At 41.0% G+C, this 18,629-nt stretch overlaps 1 protein-coding gene across 1 annotated transcript; it reads left to right on the top strand.

The window, feature by feature from the left end:
* Positions 1-203: 203 nt before the first annotated feature.
* On the top strand, positions 204-4,373 carry LOC147083129 (putative G protein-coupled receptor 139). The gene is made up of 2 exons (XM_085980262.1): positions 204-366; positions 3,472-4,373. The coding sequence occupies exons 1-2, from the start codon at positions 210-212 to the stop codon at positions 4,371-4,373; spliced, it is 1,059 nt and encodes a 352-aa protein (XP_085836388.1). The 5' UTR covers positions 204-209.
* The last annotated feature ends 14,256 nt before the right edge of the window (positions 4,374-18,629 follow it).

Here is an 18,629-nt window from a genome sequence, read left to right on the forward strand (position 1 = left end):
TGACGTTAACATAACATGTACTAAATGAACATTGTTCTATAAAAAGTGTCTTTGTGCAAGGGAATAACTGAAGCTGTTTGTTCAATGAATGTAACTAATGTCAGTCTCCATGGATCATAATTGACTCACGAGAGGGTTTCCAGTATTATAAGTAAGAGGGATCATCTCACAGTTTTAGCGGACTCTTGGATTCTCATAGAAAGGGGAACATGAATCGGAGTCAAATGCTGGAGGTCCACAGATCTTCGGGTCCGACACAAAGTGATAGATTAGGGCGGTCATTTTTGGCAATGCTCAAGATACATTTTGTTTTTCGGGATATACAGAGTATTTACTATCCAATCCTGGCAGCTTTTGGTGTTCCTTGTAAGTCACTCTTTACAAAAATGATTTCTGTAATTCCTGATTAAATGTATTATTGTTCTTGCCGTTCACTAACCCATCCTAACTGCTATTGGTGAACCAGGTAAATAACTGTATCAAGTTGTAAATTCTGTAAACCATGTTCAGTTGTGTGACCATTTTTCTCTTTTGTTATCCTCTGTTCGCTGCTGTTAATGGACCAGGTAAGTTAATATATCCAACTATTAGTTCTATAAACTCTCTTCTGCTTTATATGTTTCACAATGCCAGTGGTTATTTGTATTAAACGTACTGAATCTGTTGTGTGGATAATAATGCTGCATGCTCCCCTGACGTGATTGTTTCTCCAGTCGCTTATTCTGAGCTCATTGTCTTTACTGTTCACCATTTGTTTGATTTGTTACAGTCTTATTAAGCATCCGACGTCCTTTGAGTCTATAACACCATCAGAATTGTTGGATGATTCTTTGTGTTGAACATTTTGTGTTGCGTTGTTTGCATTGGGCACTTGTATCAAACCAGAAAGCTGCCTTGCAGGAATTTGATCTTAACTGCTGAGATACTGTGCTATGGGGAGTTGTAGAGCGAATCCTGATAGACGGATGGTCAGTTCAATTTGAAATAATCCAGCTCAAGTCAGCAGTCTGACTCTCCTTTAGCAACCACGTTGCATTATTATCAGTATTTTTCAATGGTTGGATTATGATTTATGTAAAATATCATTATTTTTAATCATTTAAGTCATTATAACCATGCATTATTTGAATAATTATGTTTAACAGTATTGTTTACCGTGTGAGTTTTGTAACTCTATCCTGTTTTAGTTCCTTTCACAATCCTTGTCTGTCTGAGAATGCAGCCTGTTACACTGAGGCACTGTACACGGGCTCCCATTTACGGTTTCAGTTTAATAAATGGCACAACTTCACTTTGAATTATTGAGTTCAGATTGCAGGTACACTTTGAAATCTTGGTCACTACCCACTACTGAATGAATTCTGGTCAGTTTCTTCATTGTGTAGCGCTAACACTACTTCTTACTGTCTCGTGTTTCTGGGGGATATGGAAATGGTTTCAAGTTTTGTTTGCATTCAGCAAAATGCTTAATCAGTTAAACATCAGTGCTTTGATTCAATATCGTTGCCTCTAAATATAATCCAATGCCCATATAGCTCAGTTAACTGAAACTACAGAGAGCTGCACGTTAACCTTCTATTATCGCCCGTTCTATTTTAATGTGAATGATCCCAGTTTGTTATGTCTAGAGATTTAGTATTTCTTTTATTTTAAGGCCATGTTCTAGAATCAATTGGGAACTCAATCATCACTCACAGACGGGTGAAACCTCACAGAATGTTTGAGCGCATTTTTTTAATGAAACCCTCATGATATTTGGAAATTATGATTCATAATATAAAACTTTATAAACTGATTAAAGAAGAGAAAGAAAAAACTTGCATGTTTATAGCACCGTTCATGACCTCGGGGCCACCCAGAGCACTTTATAGCCAATGAGGTATTTCTAAAGGGTGGTCAGTTTTGTAATGTAGGAAACGTTCATTTGAAGTATTTTGTGGTGTAATTGCACAGTTTGGAGCAAAATATGTGCATTTTCTGCTTTTATGTAAAAATGATTTGAGCATGTAACTATTAGTGAATATAGTTTCAATGATGACATTGATTGATTTATGAATGAATATGTATTCTATCAGTTATTTACGATATTTATTTTCATTAACTGTCTCCCCCTCTGCATATCTTGCAGGTGTTGTTACTAAAGCTGCTCTCTAACAAATCGAGCTTGTATCACAATCGATACTGATCCAGTCTAACAGTTCCGAACACTGTTCCACTCATCCTCTGCTTTTCAAGACGTCCTCTGTCAGCCCCTTCCCATAATCCCCTGCTAATCTAGAACTCATTTCCGCAAGTCATTTTAAAGTCGCTGTTTCAATTCATTAGGTTCCACTTCTATCCTGCTGGAGGTGGAGAGGTTATAGGAACTGAGATTGTTGTCCGTAGAGCAGAGAATGTTTAAGAGCAGAAGTACTGGAGTTCAAAACCATGAAGGGTTTTGATAGATTAAGTCAGAAGAAACTGTTTCCACTGACAGGAGGGTCGCTAACCAAAAAAAAACACGCATTTAAGGTAATTGGCAAAAGAGCAAGAGGAGAGTTAAGGGTTTTTTTATGCAGCGTGTTGTTATGGCATACACTGCCTGAAAGGCTGGTGGAAGCAGATTGAACAGTGACTTTCAAAAGGGAATTGGATAAATACTTGAGGGGAGAACATTGCAGCGCTATTGGAAAGGAGCGGTATCATGTGAGAAATTCGATATTTTTTTAAATAGCCGGCACAAGAAAGATGGGCCGAATGGCTTCCTTCAGTGCTGTAAGATTAATCGATTCCATGATATGAACCAAGTTTGCTGACTCTTGCTGGGAATGCATGTGCCGCTTATTCAGACACGTACAGGTCTCTATTCTTAAAGTGTGAGTATGGATAGTGTCCTAAGAAGCTCATTGAAGCTGACCCGATCGTGTTCTCACTTGAAATCTGCACCCCTACTTTACAGGAGCAGATACTGAACAATGAACTGGAGCTAATACATGGACTGTTCCACCTCCATAACCTGGGGTCACTGAATAATGATTAGGGACAGAAACCTTGGCTGCTCGCCTCCTTAATATCAGGAGTAGGATGTAGGACTCAGCTACCATCACCAATCCAGAGTGACTGATCCCAAGCAAATCACAATGACAGTTAACTCAACACATTCTGGTGCTGTTCGGTTCCCTGTTTCAAGCCACGTTGCTTTGAACAATTTGAATGCTGCCAGGCACCCCTATTTATCACAAATCGTTTCCTGAATCATTTTAAATACAGTATTCATATGTTTTTGTATATGTGGCCCATTTATTTAATAAAATTTTATATTGATTATTTTATGGTAAATAAAGTGTCTCTAGTCACCAGTCCTTGACATGGGTAAAATAATTGAATTTTATCAATTAATTCAATAACAAAATATCTTTTTTTTTACCAGTAACACAATCAAATAGGCATCTTCAGTCTGTTTCTGATCCTTTCCCTTGTTATTGTTTACAGGTAACGTGGTGACGATTGTGATCCTGTCTCGGGGAAAGTGCGGTCTCTCCAAATGTATCACGCGCTACCTGGTGGCCATGGCAGCAGCGGATCTTCTGGTCATTATCTTTGATCTGATACTGAGACATATCCCTGTTGTTTATTATGTAGAGCTCAATTTCGTGAGGTACATCCCAGTCTGTAACATCCACGCCGTCCTGCTGTACGCAGTCACAGACTGTTCTGTCTGGTTCACGGTCAGTTTCACCTTTGATCGATATATAGCCATTTGCTACCAGAAGCTGAAAGCTAAATACTGTGTGGAGAAAACGGCGAGTGTGGTTATAGCAACGATTACCGTGTTGTTCTCTTTAAAAAATACGTTCTGGTACTTTATGTACACGAGTAAATATTGGTTCATCAATCAATCCTGGTTTTGTTATATAACACCTAGTGTTGAAGGCTCAGAAGTATGGGGTGCAGTTGAATTCTTTCATTACATTTTAACTCCATGCATACCATTTATTTTGGTCTTGCTGTTCAATGCTTTAACCGTCAGGTACATTTTAGTGACTAACAGAGCGCGCAGGCGACTCCGGTGTCCAGTCAGTGGGGAAAGTCCCAGTGACCCAGAGATGTTGAACCGCAGGAAATCCATGATTGTACTGTATGCTATATCAGGGAATTTCATACTGTTATGGGCACTATATATGATATATTGTATTTATTGGCGAATGGGTTACCTGGGCTACAGGGCTATGATTCTACCTGTGTTCATACGGGAGTTAGGCTTCATGTTTCAACTCATGAGTTGCAGCACAAACACTTTCATTTATGCGGTGACACAGCGCAAATACAGAGATGAGTTAAAGAGCCTGTTAAAATATCCCTTTGCTGCAATTGTCACAGAATTAAAAAAATGAAAAGTACAATGCAAGAACTCAATCTCGTCTGTACTTTTTCAGTGATTGTGATATGATGGGTAGTCTCACGTTTGCAGATGGCAATTAGTTAGTAGGGACAGGACGTAGTTCAGATGGCCGAAGAAATTTGCAAAGTGACTTAAGACTGATTAAGTGAGAGGGCGAAACTATGGCAAAGGAGTTCAACATGGGCAAGTGCCTGGAGATCAAATTTGGACCCAAGAAGGATAAAACGGAGTATTTTCTAAACGCTGAGCAAATATGAGCTACAGAGGAGCACGCACTATTAAAAGCTTGTCGACAGGTAAAAAAAAAATCAAGCATGAAAATGGAATGTTGATTTATATCTCAAGTGTGCTATAATAAAAAAGTGTGGAAGTTGTATAGAGTGCTGGTCAGACCTAAGCTGGAGCAATGCTTTCATTCTGGGCAACACATCATGAGGAAGGATATATTGGTTTTGGAGGGGATACAGCTCAGGTTTACCTGAATGATATCAGGGTGAAAGAAGTTACATAATGAAGCCACTTTGCTTACATTTGGCTTGAATGCCCTAGTATAGAAGTTTGAGATGAGATCTGATCGAAGTTTGTAAAATGTGAACGATATACAATAGGCTAAATACAGCAGAAATATTTCCTCTGCTGTTGGGAGCAATAAAAAAGTAGCACAATCTTAAACTTAGAGACTGTGGATGCTGGGTGGAATTGAATCATTCAACACTGAGGTCGATTTGTTATGTAAAGGTAACAAGGATGTAGGGGAAAGGCGGTAAATTGAATTTATGTTCAGAACAACCATGAACAAATTGAACGGTGGAACAGGGTCAAATGGCTGAATGTCCTACAACGGTTCCTAAACATGATCCATATCTAGGGATAGTTATCATTGGAGGAGCTCTGGGATCCTAGTTTAAGGGAAACATGCTCATTAGGCTCCTTTTAGTTGGCCATACATCGTGCAACATATCCACCACTGGAGCCTGTTTCACCGTTCAGTTAGATCATTGTTGATTTATTCCTCAACTCCATTTATCCACCATTGTTCCATATCTCTTGCTAAACTAATCAAAGTAAAACTCTGGGTAGAGATTTACAGATTCCACTAAAGTTTTTCTGAAGAAGTTCATCTTGATATCACTCCTGAGTGGCCGAGCTCTAATTTTAGTTTTTTGATCCGTTGTTCTGAATATCCCACCAGAGGAAATAGGTTCTCAGTATCTAGCCTAATTAATCCTGTTATTTAACGTAATTTTATACTTCTCAATTAAATCACCTCTCAACATTTGGTTCTCAAGTGAAGACGAACCAAGTTTATGCATCCTGTCTTAATAATATAACCCTTTTAGCCCTAGTATCATAATGCTGAACCTGCGCTGCACCTTTTCCAAGATTAATGGCCCATATTTTCCAGCGGAGGCCTGCGATCTGGAAACATCTGCGCCCTTAACTGTGGTCTCCCAGGACACACACAGTTTCAATGCTGGTTCTCACCATACTCCAAGTGCGCAGAGCCCACATATCCCAGAGCCACATGTAGATCGCAGCATCCCTTGGATCACATGGAGCCAATCACAGATGCGAAGCTCCCTTCATACATTTCACAGGAAGACCTGTCAAATATATGAAAGGAGATAAATGAAAAAACACAGTTAAACTTTAAATAAATATATTTAAATAATCACATTTTTAAAATGGCATGAAATTACAATCAAATTTTAAACAAATATTTAATTTTTTGAAAAAAATAATGAAAGTATTTTACGGGGCTAAAAATAATCATCATAGCATGATGACAGTTATTGTGAACAAGACCCCATAAATGAGGTACTAATTACAAAAAACCTTATGCCAATTTAATTAACAGTCCTGCCCTTGTCCTACTGCCTATCTTAGGACTGCCTTGCCTATCTCTATTCACAATGTGGCGACAGAAAGAATTCAATAGGCACGAATCACACATCCTGCAAATTCAGCAGAAGCTGAACAGAACAGTCAGCTATCTTATACCCTGACACATTGAGCCCGATAGCATTCTGGGAATGAACGACTTCAACCATTTCATTAATTTTAACCACAGTACAAATCTGCAAGCTAAGCATCAATATAAAATAAAACAAAAACATTAATCATATGAGATTAATCCAACTCCTAACAATAAGTATATATGTACACACGACTAGGGTATCATGACCGGTTTGGTTTCTATGACAATCCGATAGCTTCATTGATACCAAAACTGATACCAGATATTTTTTTTAAGTATTTATTTTTTTTAAACTGAATTCAAATTTACAAACTGCCGTGGTGGGTTTTGAACTCCTTTCTACGAATTGCCAATGCACGCCTCTGGATTATTAGTCCAGCAACATGTGCTTCACACTGTGTCCCCTTTTCTTTCTTTCATGAACTCATTCGCTCTCTATGCCCCCTCTCTCTCTGTCTGCCTCTCCCTCTGTCATCATCTGACTCTCTCCCTCTTTATCTGAATCTATCTGCCACACTCGCTACATCTAGCTCTTTCTCTCTGGCTGTCTCACTCCCTCTTTGTTTCTCTGTGTCTCTCTCTGTCTCTGTCTCTCTCTCTCTCTCTCTGTCCCCCTTTCACTTTTTCTTGGCCTCTATTTCCCTCTCAATCTCTCTTTTGTTCCCTTTCTGTGTATGTTTGTGTGAATCTCTCTGTGTCTCTCACTCTCTGTCACTGTCTCTGTCTCTCCCTCTTTCTGACTGTTTCGGTCTCTGTCTCTCTCTTCCTGTCTCATCCTCTCTATCACTCTCTCTCTCTCGTTCTCTCTGTCTGGCTCTGTCCTTCTCTCAAGGTATTCAATCTCAATCTCATTTTATGTCTCCCGGTCTCTCTTTCTGTTTGTGTATCACCCTCAGTCTCGGTCTCTCTCTTTCGCTCTCTCTCCCTCTCTCTCTCTTGCTCTTTCTCTCTCTCTCAGTGTCTCTCCCTCTCGCTCTATCTAACCCACATCTCTCTGGCTTTCTCTCTGTCCCTCGACATTCTCCCTCTCTCCCTCTCTATCTCTCTGCCTCTCTATTGCTCTGTCACTTTGTCTCTCTTTCGCCAGACTCTCAAGCTCTGACTCGCTCTCACTTTCTCCATCTGTGGTTCACACTCTTCTTACTCTATCTCTCTTTATCTTTCTCTGTGGTTATCTCTATTTGTCTTATTACTTACTGTGTCTCTTCTACATTATCTCTCACTTTAACTATCTCTTTTCTAGGCTACTTGTCTTTCACCTCTATCTATCCTCCGTTATATATTTTCTCTCCCTTTCTGTTTTTTCTACGTATCTCTCTTCTCTGTCTCTCTGTCTCTCTTTCTCTTTGTCTCTCTGTCTCTCTCTGACTCTCTGTCTATGTCTCCCACTCTGTCTTTTATTGTCTCATTCACTCTGTTTACATTGCTCACTCTCTCTGTTGCACTCTTTCTTAATTTCTCTCTCTCACTCTCTCTCTCTCTGTCTCTCTCTCTCACTCTCTCTATCTCACAATATGACTGTCTCCCTTTCTCTGTTTCTCTCCTTTACCTATCTCTCTCCCTCAATCTGTCTTTCTCCCTCTCTCTCTCTCAATCTCTCTATGACCGCCCTCCCTTGGTACCCCCTCTCTCTCTCTCTTCCTCTCGGTCACTACCTCGAAATTATTCGGCCAGATTAGGTAGGTAAAGCGGATAAGGTAATATAAGTCCTTCAATAGTTAACAGACTCCTTACTAACCCTGTATGTAGAAGCCCAATGAGAGAATATTCGCTGCGGTATTTAGATTTTGGGAATGGACGAGAGCAGGTACAGACTTAAAAGGATGGGATCATCTAGGCATAGTGACCATAAAACATAGTCCTTAAGCTAGTAACTGCGAAGTACATAAGCATTATAAGACCAGGTTAATATATTGGACTAAAATTGAGATTGAGGGGTTGAGAATAGATCTTGGGCAACTAAAATGGACAACAACATTGGCAAGCAAAATGCAGAAGAGAAATGTGAAACACTTAAAATGGTATTCAACAGATTTCAGGAAAATATATTCCACTAAAAAGCACGGCCAAACTAAACACTAATGGTGGTGAATAAAGACATAAGGGAAACATTGACATAAAGACAAAGGCATACACTAAGTAAATGGACAGCAGGCAAGGGGGAATACGAAGAGATTAGGAGATAAATAGAAAAACAATTTGGAAGGCAAAGAGTTTCTTTGAAATTGAATTATCAAGGAACATAAGACAAAACAGGCTGCGTCTCTTTTCTGTTGGAAGGAGAAGACTGAAGAGTGACCTATTAAAAGTCTTTAAAATTAGGAAAAGTTATAAACGAGTAGATAGAGAGACATTGTTTCCACTTGTCGTGATGGGCAAAACTAGAAGCCATCAATTTAAGATAGTCAGCAAGGAATCAAATTGGAACATTAAATAGGAACTTATTTACCCAGAGAGTGGAGATATTATGGAACTCGCAACCATATGCGATAGTTGAAGCTAATAGTTTAGATACACTTAAGCGGAGTCTAGATAAGCATATGAGGGAGAAATGATAGAATATTATGCTGATAGAGTTCGATGATGTATGCTGGGAGCAGGCTAGAGTGGAACATATATGCTAGCATTGACTAGTAAGGCCGAATGGTCTGTTTCTTTATTATATATTCTATCTAATGCTATGTAAACTTTGTCCCGTTCTCTCTCTCTGTCTGATCCTCTCTTGTTTGCTCTCTCTGTATCTGACTCGCTTCTCCTGCCTAACTCTCTTTCAATCTGACTGTCTCCCTGTCTTTGTGCCTCCCTTTTCGCTCTCTCTGTCTTCTCCTCTTTCTTTTTTTCTCGCTTTCTTTCTCCATCTCTCTCTCTCTCTCTGTCTGTCTGTCACTCTGTATGGGCACAAAGGATTGGGGGAGATAGATAGCACTGCAATATTTAATAGTACAGTATTGTGTTGGCTCAGAGAGAGTCTACAAGAAGGTCTAAGATAGGTTTAACGTGCATGTGTGTAACAGCAAGAAGCATGATAAAAAATGGTTCGTGAGCTGCAGGTGCAAACAGCCACATGGAAATATAATACTGTGGCGATAACTGAGACCAGGCTCAAAAAAGGCAGGATGGGTTATAAACATTCCTGGATATAAGGAGTTCAGGAAAGATAGGGAAAGAAAGAATGGAGGTGGGGTTGGTAGTATTGATTAGGGGGAATATTACAGTGATGGAGAGAGAGAGGATGTGCTTCTGAGGTCAAGGACATAATCTATTTGATTAGAGTAAAGAAACAATAGATCAGCCTTTAAACTGCTAGGTTTATTCTATAGGCCAGAAACTAGTGGGCCGGATATAGAGGAGCAACTTTGCAGGGAAATAACAGACCGGTGCTACAACTATAGAGTAGTGATAATGGGGGACTTCAACTTTTCAAGTATAGAATGCGATAGTAATGGTTTAAAGTGCAGAGAGAAGCAAGAATTTCTGAGGTGTGTTCAGGAGAACTTTCTTGATCAAATCAAATCAAATCAACTTTTATTGTCATTGTTAGTGCACAAGTGCAGTACAACGAAATGTAGGCTTGCAGCTCCCGAGAGTGTACAATTTGGATTAGGGCACTTAAACATTTCAACATACATTTGTACATATATATTAGCATAAATATGACCATAATAAAGTGCATCGGCAGATGTGCAGGCTTTAGTGTTTATTTGTGGAGTTCAGTAGGATGACAGCCCTGGGAAAGAAGCTGTTCCTAAATCTGGTCGTACGGGTGCGAATGCATCTGTACATTGCAGGCTAAATGAAGAAGGAGGCATTGAGGGTTCTGTTTCTGGGGAAATTTGGGGAACAGTGATCACCGTATCATACGGTTTAGATTAGCTATGGAAAAGAACAGGGTGTAATCAAGAGGAAAAAAAACTTCATTGGAGGATGTCCAATTACATTGGGCTGCCAATGGATCTGGCCCAGTAAAACGAAATCAACGATTGGCAGGCAAAACTGCAATCTAACAATGGGCTGCCTTTAAAGATGAGATGGTTCGGGTACAGTCGAGGTACATTCCCACGAGGGGGGATGGTAGGGAAACAAATGTCAGAGCTCCCTGGATAACGAAAGAGTTAGAGAGGGAATTGAAGCAGAATAAGGGTGCCTACATGTTAGGTTGAGAATACAAGTGAGAGCCAGGATGAATATAGAAAGTTCAGAGGTTAAGTGAAAAGGAAGTAAGAGGGGCGAAAAGAGAGTATGAGAATAGATTGGCAGTTAACATAAATTGAAATCCTCAAGTCTTCTATCAGCATATATATATTAAACGGGTAGTAAGAGGCGGGATGTGCCTAATTTGGGACCTAAATGGAGGCAGAGGGCCTGGCAGAGATACGAAATGAGTACCTTGCATATGTCTTTAACAAGGAAGAAGATACTGACAAACTCATATTGAGAGAGGAGGTATTTGAGATACTTGACAAGATAAAAATAATAAAGAGAAGTTACTAGCTGGCTCTGTTAAAGTAGATAATTAACCAGAACCGAATGGGATGCATCCTAGGATGCTGCGAGAAGGAAAGGTGGAAAACCCAGAGGCACTAGGCATAACCTTCCAAGACTCCTTAGATACGGGGATGGTACCAGAAGACTGCATAATCGCAAATGTTACACCATTGTTCAAAAAAGAGTGTAAGGATAAACCCAGCAATTACATGCCATCCAGTTTAACCTCGATAATGGGGAAGATTTTAGACAATATTTTCCGAGGCAAATTTAAGAGTAACTTAGACAATTTGGTGCAGGCTCGATGGGCCGAAATGGCCTCTATCTGCACTGTGAGGTTTCTGTGATAAGTAAGTAAAGCCAGCACGGATTTGTTAAAGTCAAATCGTGTTTACCTAACCTGTTAGAGTTTTTGATGAGGTAACAGATAGGGTTGATGAGGGCAATGCGGTTGTTGTGGTGTACATGGACTTCCAAAGGCTTTCATAAAGTGCCAGTAAACTTGATGCCACTGGAATAAAAGGGACAGTGGCAGCATGGATAAGTAGTTGGCTTAATGAGAGGAAGTAGAGAGTTGTAAACGTTTGTTTATCGGATTGGAGGAAGGCACGTAGTGGTGTTCTCCATGGGTCGGTACTCCGACCACTGCTTTTCTTCATGTATATCAATTACTGAACTTGAGTATATCAATTATTGAACTTGACGTTCAAAAGTTTCAGATGACACAAACTTGGGCGTATAGTGGAAGTGAGGAGAGTAGTGGTAGACTTTAAGACGACATAAACAAGCTGGTGGAATGAACGGACACATGGCAGATGAAACTTAAAGCAGAAAAGTGAGAATGGATACATTTTGTTAGGAAGAAAGAGTAGAGGCAAAATAAAATAAGGGTAACATTCTAAAGGAGGTGCATGAACAGAGAGACCTGGAGGTCTATATGCAAAATTCTTTGAAGGTGGCAGGTCAGGTTTGGTAAGAGGTTAAAAAAAATCAAAAGGGATCCTGAGTATCATAAATAGAGGCATGCAAAGCACAAAAGCAAGGAGGTTATGATGGTCATTTATAAAACACTGGTCCGGCCTCACCTGGAGTATCCTATCCAATTCTGTGTGCCGCTCTTTATGAAGGAAGAGAAGCCCTTAGACAGAGTGCAGAAATTATTTACAAGAATAATTCCAGCGATGAGGGATTGGAGAAGCTTGGATTGTTCTCATTAGAACAGAGGAGGTTGAGAGGAGATTTGATAGAGGTGTTCAAAATCATGGGAACTCAACATTCCAGGATATTTCATTTACTGAATGGAGAAGGAGGCGGGTTGGGGCTGGATAGCCATCATAATAAACGAGAGAATAAAGACTGTAGAGAGAAAGGATCTTGGCTCATAAAAACAAAATGTAGAATCAGTTTGGTTGGAGCTACGAAACAAGAAGTGCAGTAAACACTAGTGGGAGTAATTTATAGGCCCGCTAACAGTGCTTCTGGTGTCGGCAGAGTATAAATCAGGAAATTAGAGATGCATGTAACAGGGGAAATACAGTAATCATGTGAGACTTTAACTTGCATATAGACTGGGCAAACCAAATTTGCAGTAACAGCGCAGAGGAAGAGTTCATGGAATTCATTCAAGAAAGATTTCTAGATCAGTATGTCGAGTAACCTACTAGGGAATTCGCTATTTCATATGTACTATTGTACAAAGGGACAAAATCAATTAATAACCTTGTAGCAATGGAGCTTCTGGGGAGCAGTGATCATAATATGATAGAAATTTACGTTGCGTTTGAGAGTGATTTCATTAAGTTCGAAAATAGGGTCCTAAACCTGAACATAGCAAATTACGTAGGTATGAGAAGCGAGGTGTCTGAGATAGTTTGGAAATGTAGAACAAAAGATATGATATTAGGAAAGCAATGGAAAATATTTAAAGAAATAATTCATAATGCGCGATGAATCAACATTCCCTTAAGGAATAACAACAACACAGGAAAAATGGTCCAACCTTGGCTGCCAAGAACAATTGAAGATAGCATTAGATTAAAGGAAGAGGCCTATAATGTTGCCGAAAATAGTAATAAGCCTGAGGATTAGGAGGATTTAAAATTCTGCAAAGGAGTATAAAGAAATTGATTAATAAGCAGAAAGTAGAATATGAGTCTAAACTAGCGAGATACATAAAAGCAGACTTAAAAATCTTCTATAGGTATGCGAAAAGGGAAAGACTAGTCAAAGTAAACATATGTCCATAACAGGCTGAGACAGGAGAACTAATAAAGTGGAATAAGGAAATGGTAGAGAAATTAAACAAATACTTTTTGTCTGCCTTCACGGAAGAAGATGCAAAAAACAATCCCGAAATAAAGGAGAACCAAGGGTCCAGCGAGAATGAGGAACTGAAGTAAATTAGTATTAGTAAAAAAGTAGTACTGGAGAAATTAATCGGACTGCAAGCTGATAAATCCCCTGGACCGGAAGGCCTACATCCTAGGCTTTTAAAAGAGGTAACTATGGAGTTTGTGGATGCATTGGTTGTCATTTCCAAAATTCCCTAGATACTGTAACGCTTCCTGCAGATTCGAAGGTAGCAAATGTAACCCCACTATTTAAGAAAGGAGCGAGAGAGAAAACGGGCAACTATAGACCAGTTAGCCTGTCATCAGTAGCAGTGGAAGTGCTAGTATCTACTGTTAAGGACGTGGCAACTGGGAACTTGGAAAATAATACAAGAATTGGGCAGAGTCAACACGGATTTATGAAAGGGAAATCGTGTAGGACAAATCTGTTAAAGATTTTTGAGTTTGTAACTAACAGGATATATAAGGGGGGACCAGTGGATGCAGTGTATTGGGATGTTCAGCAGGCATTCGATAATGTCCCATACAAGAGGTTATTAAACAAAATTAGAGATCATGGCATTGGGGGTAATATACTCGCATGGATTGATGATTGGTTAAAGACAGAAAACAGAGTAGGAATAAACGGGTCATTTTCGGGTTAGCAGGCTGTAACTAGTGGGGTACCACAAGGATCAGTGCTTGGACCTCAGCTATTTACAATCTATATCAATGATTTTTATGAGGGGACCAACTGTAATATATCCAAGTTTGGTGGTGACACAAAGCTAGGTGGGAATGTTGTGAGGAGGATGCGAAGAAGTTGCAAGGGGATATAGAAAGTTTAAGCATGTGAGCAAGAACATGGCAAATGGAATAAAATGTGGAGAACTGTGAAATCAGTGTATTGTTTAAATGGTGAGAGATTGGGAAACGTTGGTATTCAGAGGGACCTGGGTGTCCTTGTGCACGAATCGCTGAACGTTAACATGCAGGTATAGGAAGCAATTAGGAATGCAAATGGTATGCTGGACTTTATTACAAAAGGATTTGAGTTTAAGAGTAAAGAGGTTTTACTGCAATTATTTATTGCCTTGGTGGGATGCACACCTGCAGTATTTTGTACTTCTTTGGTCACATTACCTAAGGGAGGATATACTTGCCAGAGAGGGAGTGCAGCAAAGTTTGACAAACCGATCCCTTGGATGAGGTGATTATCCTATGACGAGCAGTTGAGTAGACTAGGTCTATATTCTCTAGTGTTTGGTTGAATGAGAGGTGAACTCATTGAACCATACACAATTCTTACAGGGCTTGTTAGTATCGAGGCAGGGAGGATCATTCCCCTGGCTGGCGAGTCTAGAACCAAGGGTCACAGACTCTTAATAAGAGTGCGGCCATTTAGGACTCAGATGAGGAGAAATTTCTTCACTCAGACTGTGGTTAATCTTTGCAATTTTCTACCGCAGAGGGTGTGGCGGCTCAATTGTTATATATATTCAAAGCCGACATCGATAGATATTTGGATATTAAAGGAATTAAGGGAAATGGGGATAGTTCAGTAAAATGGAGATGAGGTAGAAGATCAGCCAAGATCTTATTGAATGGTGGAGCAGTGCGAAGGGCCGATTGGCCTACTGCTGCTCCTAAGTTTTATGTTCTTATGTTCTTATTCGGGTTCTAGGAAATATAGATAGAGGTAAACTGTTCCCATTGGTGGAAGGACCGAGAACGAGAAGGCACAGATTTAAGTTGATTGGCAGAAGAACCGAAGGCGACGTGAGGAAAAACTTTTTTACACAGCGTGTGTTTAGAATCTGGAATACACTGCCTGAGAGGGTGGTGGAGGTAGATTCAATCGTGGCTTTCATTGAATAATTACCTGAAGGAAAACAAATGCAGGGCTCTGGGAAAAGGGCGGGGGAGTGGGACCAGCTGAAGTGCACTTCCAGAGAGCCAGCAAGGGCTCGATAGAATGGCCTCCTTCTGTGCTGTAACCATTCAATGATTCTATGATTCTATCTTTATCTGCCTGCCACTCCCTCTGCCTATTTCTCTCCTTCTCTCTCCTTGTCTCTTCATGGCTCACAGTCTCTCTCTCTCTCTCTCTGAGTCTCTGTCTCTCTCTCTCTAATTTCTGACTCTTTCTTTCTCTCTCTTCCTGCATATCTCTCTCTCTGTCTTTCTCTCTCTCTGTCTCTCTCTCTCTGTCTTGCTCTCTCTTTCTCTGTCTCATTATCCGTCTGTGTCTGTCTTTGTCTGTCTGTCTATCTTTTTTGTGTGTCTCTCTCTCCTTTTATCTGTCTCTCTTACTCTCTTCCTTTCTCTACATCTGTCTCTCCCTCTCTTTGATTCAGTATCTCATTCTCTCTGTTTTGATCTACCTTTCTCTCTGTCTCTGTCCCTCTCTCACGCTAACTGACTCGCCATCTTCATGGCTGTTCCTTTCTTTCTCTGACCTTCTCTCCATTTTTTCTCGGTCTTTGTTTCTCTATCTGCTTCTCTCTCTTCGTTAACCCTTTAAATCTCCCTCTATGTCTCACTCGCCCTCACTCTGTCTCTTCCTGTCGCACTCTCTTTGCCACTCTCCCTCTTTCTGTCTTCCTCTGCCTCTGTCTGTATCTCAATTTCTCTCACTTTGTTTTTCTCTCTATGTCTCTCTCTGTCTGTCGGTCTCTCTGCCTCTACGCGGCGCTCCCTTTGTCCCTCTGATTCTCTGTGCCTTTCTCTGCCTCTCACTGTCTATCTCACTCTGTCTCCCTATCTCTGTCTCGCTCACTGTCTGTCTAGAACTCCCTCTCCTTGCCTCTCCAACCGTCCCTCATCTCTCTATATCTTGCGCTGTCTCTCTTCTTACTCTTGCTATCATTCGCTCCAAATTTATCTCTCTATTTCTACATCTCTCATCCTGCCTCTGCTTTCTCGTTCGATTTCATTGTGTCGTATAACATTGGCTGTACTTTCCCCTCTGACTCTCCCTATCTCTCTCTCTCTGCCCCCTTTGTTTTCACTCCCTATCTCGCTCTCTGTATCTCTCGTTATATCTGTCTCTATTCCCTCTCAGTGATTCTTTCTCTCTCTTTCTCTATTCTTCTCCATATAATTTTTTTCTCTCTCCATCCCTGTCCCTCGTTCTATCTCACTCTTTTACCCATGCTGTCTTTCTTTCTCCCTCTATCTATCTGTCTATCTCCCCGTGCCTCTCTGTCCTTACATTTCTCTATTTCTTCCTAATCACTTTGGGAAATATTGATGTTTGACATTGAGCTCCTCTTTCCAGTAAGGCCTGTAGAACTTCCGTGTTAATATCATAGATTCATAAGATAATAGAGCACAGAAGTAGGCCATTCTGCCCAAAATACTTGAACAGGCACTTTGATATAGCGATTCAACGAATCCCATTCGCCTCCCGTCTCCCCGGAGCTACTATATGTTCTTCAATTAGTTAACCAGTTTCATCTTGAAAGTTATTATTGAACCTGTATCCACCATCCTTTCGGGCAGTGCATTCCAGATCATAACAATTTGCTGTGCAAATAGTACGTTTCTCATGTCGCCTCTCGTTCTTTTGCTAATTACCTTAAACATGTTTCTTCTCATGACCAAACTTTCTGTCACTGGAAAAGGCTAAAACTAATTTAGTTTATCAAAAAAAATTATGATTTTAAACACCACCCCTAACTCTCTCCTAAATCGTCTCTGCTCTGAAGAGAACAACCCCAATTTCTCTAGTCTCTCCATGTAAATACGTCTTTCACCCCGGTACTATTCTAGTAAATGTTCCTAGCACAAAGGAAGATGGTTGTGGTTGTTGGACGCCAATCATCTCAGCTTCAGGACATCGTTGCAGGAATTCCTCAGGGCAGTGTCCTAGGCCCAAACATCTTGAGCTGCTCCATCAATGAGCTTCCCTCCATCATAAGGTCAGTTGTGGGGATGTTCGCTGATGTTTTCACAGTGTCCAGGTCCATTCTGAACTCCTTAGATGATGAATCAGTCCATGTACTCATGCAGCAAGACCTGTATGACATTCAGGCTTGTGCTGATAAACAGCAAGTGAGATTCACGCCACACTAGTGCCAGGCAATGACTATCTCCAACAAGCGAGAGTCTAACCATCACCCCTTGACATTCAATGGCATTACGATCACCGATTCCCCCACCATCAACATCCTGGGCAGCACCTCCCAAACCTGTGACCTCTATCATCTAGAAGGACAAGAGCAGCATTCTGGGATGTGGCCGTCACTAGCAAGGCTAGCATTTGTTGTCCATCCCTAATTGCCATTGAGAAAGTGATGTTCAGCTGCCTTTTTGAACCGCTGCATTCCACGTGGTGAAGATACTTCCATAGTGCTTTTGAGAGGGAGTTCCAGAATTTTCACCCAGCGTCGATAAAGGAACGCTGATATATTTCCTATTAAATAGGGTTTGTGCCTTGGAGTGGGACTTTCAGGTGATTGTCTTCCCATGTGCCTGCGGCCTGCACCACTACACTTTCCTTGGCTCAGTTTGCAAAAGGTCAGGGGATGGGAGGTGATATAAAGAAATACTTGCATGCATATAGCGCCTTTCAGGACCAACAGACCTCCCAAAGTGCTTTACAGGAAATGAATACTTTTTGAAGTGTAGTCACTGCTGTTATATAGGAAGCGTAGCAGCCAATTTGCACACAGCAAGCTCCCACAAACAGCAATGGGATAATGACCAGATAATCTGTTTTATTGATGTTGATTGAGGGATAAATATTGGTCAGGACACCTGGGATATCTCCCCCGCTCTTCTTCGAAATAGTGCCATGAGAACTTTTATGTCCACCTGAGCAAGCAAATGGGGCATTGGTTAATGTCTCTTCTGAAAGCCAGCACCTTTGACAGTGCCGCCCTCCCTCAGTATTGCACTGGACTATCAATCTAGATGTTTGTGCTCAAGTCTCTGGCATGGGACTTGAACAAGCAGACTTCTGATTTGGAGGTGAGTATTTTACCACCTGAGTCATGGCGGGGAGCACGAGAACACGAGATCGAAGGGAAGAGAGTAGAGCTGCTCGAACGGGGAGAGAGTAGAGGGGATAGACGTGGGGACGTAGGAGATGGGTTCGAACCAGGGAAAGGAGAGGGGATCGACAGGTGGAGATAGGAGAGGGTTTCGGAGGGTCTATAGAAGAGGGGATATAAGATGAGAGGGGATCGAAGTGGACAAAGAAGAAGGACGTGAAGGAGGGAAAGATGAGAGAGAATCGAAGTGGGAGAGAGGAGAGGGATTCGAAGGGGAAGTATGAGAGGGGATCGAAGGGGAGAGTGGAATGAGGATCGAGGTGAGGAGAGCCGTGGTGATTGAAGGTGGAGAAGAGAGGGGTTCGAATGGGGAGAGGGGATCAAGTGAGGGAGAGTGCGGATCATAGGCGATAGAGATGATGTGAACGAAGGGGAGAGAGGGGAGTGGATCGAAGGGG

Source organism: Somniosus microcephalus, unplaced genomic scaffold, assembly GCF_052327205.1.
Source record: "Somniosus microcephalus isolate GS21.2 unplaced genomic scaffold, FLI_Smic_1.0 scaffold82, whole genome shotgun sequence".
Lineage (NCBI taxonomy): Eukaryota > Metazoa > Chordata > Chondrichthyes > Squaliformes > Somniosidae > Somniosus > Somniosus microcephalus.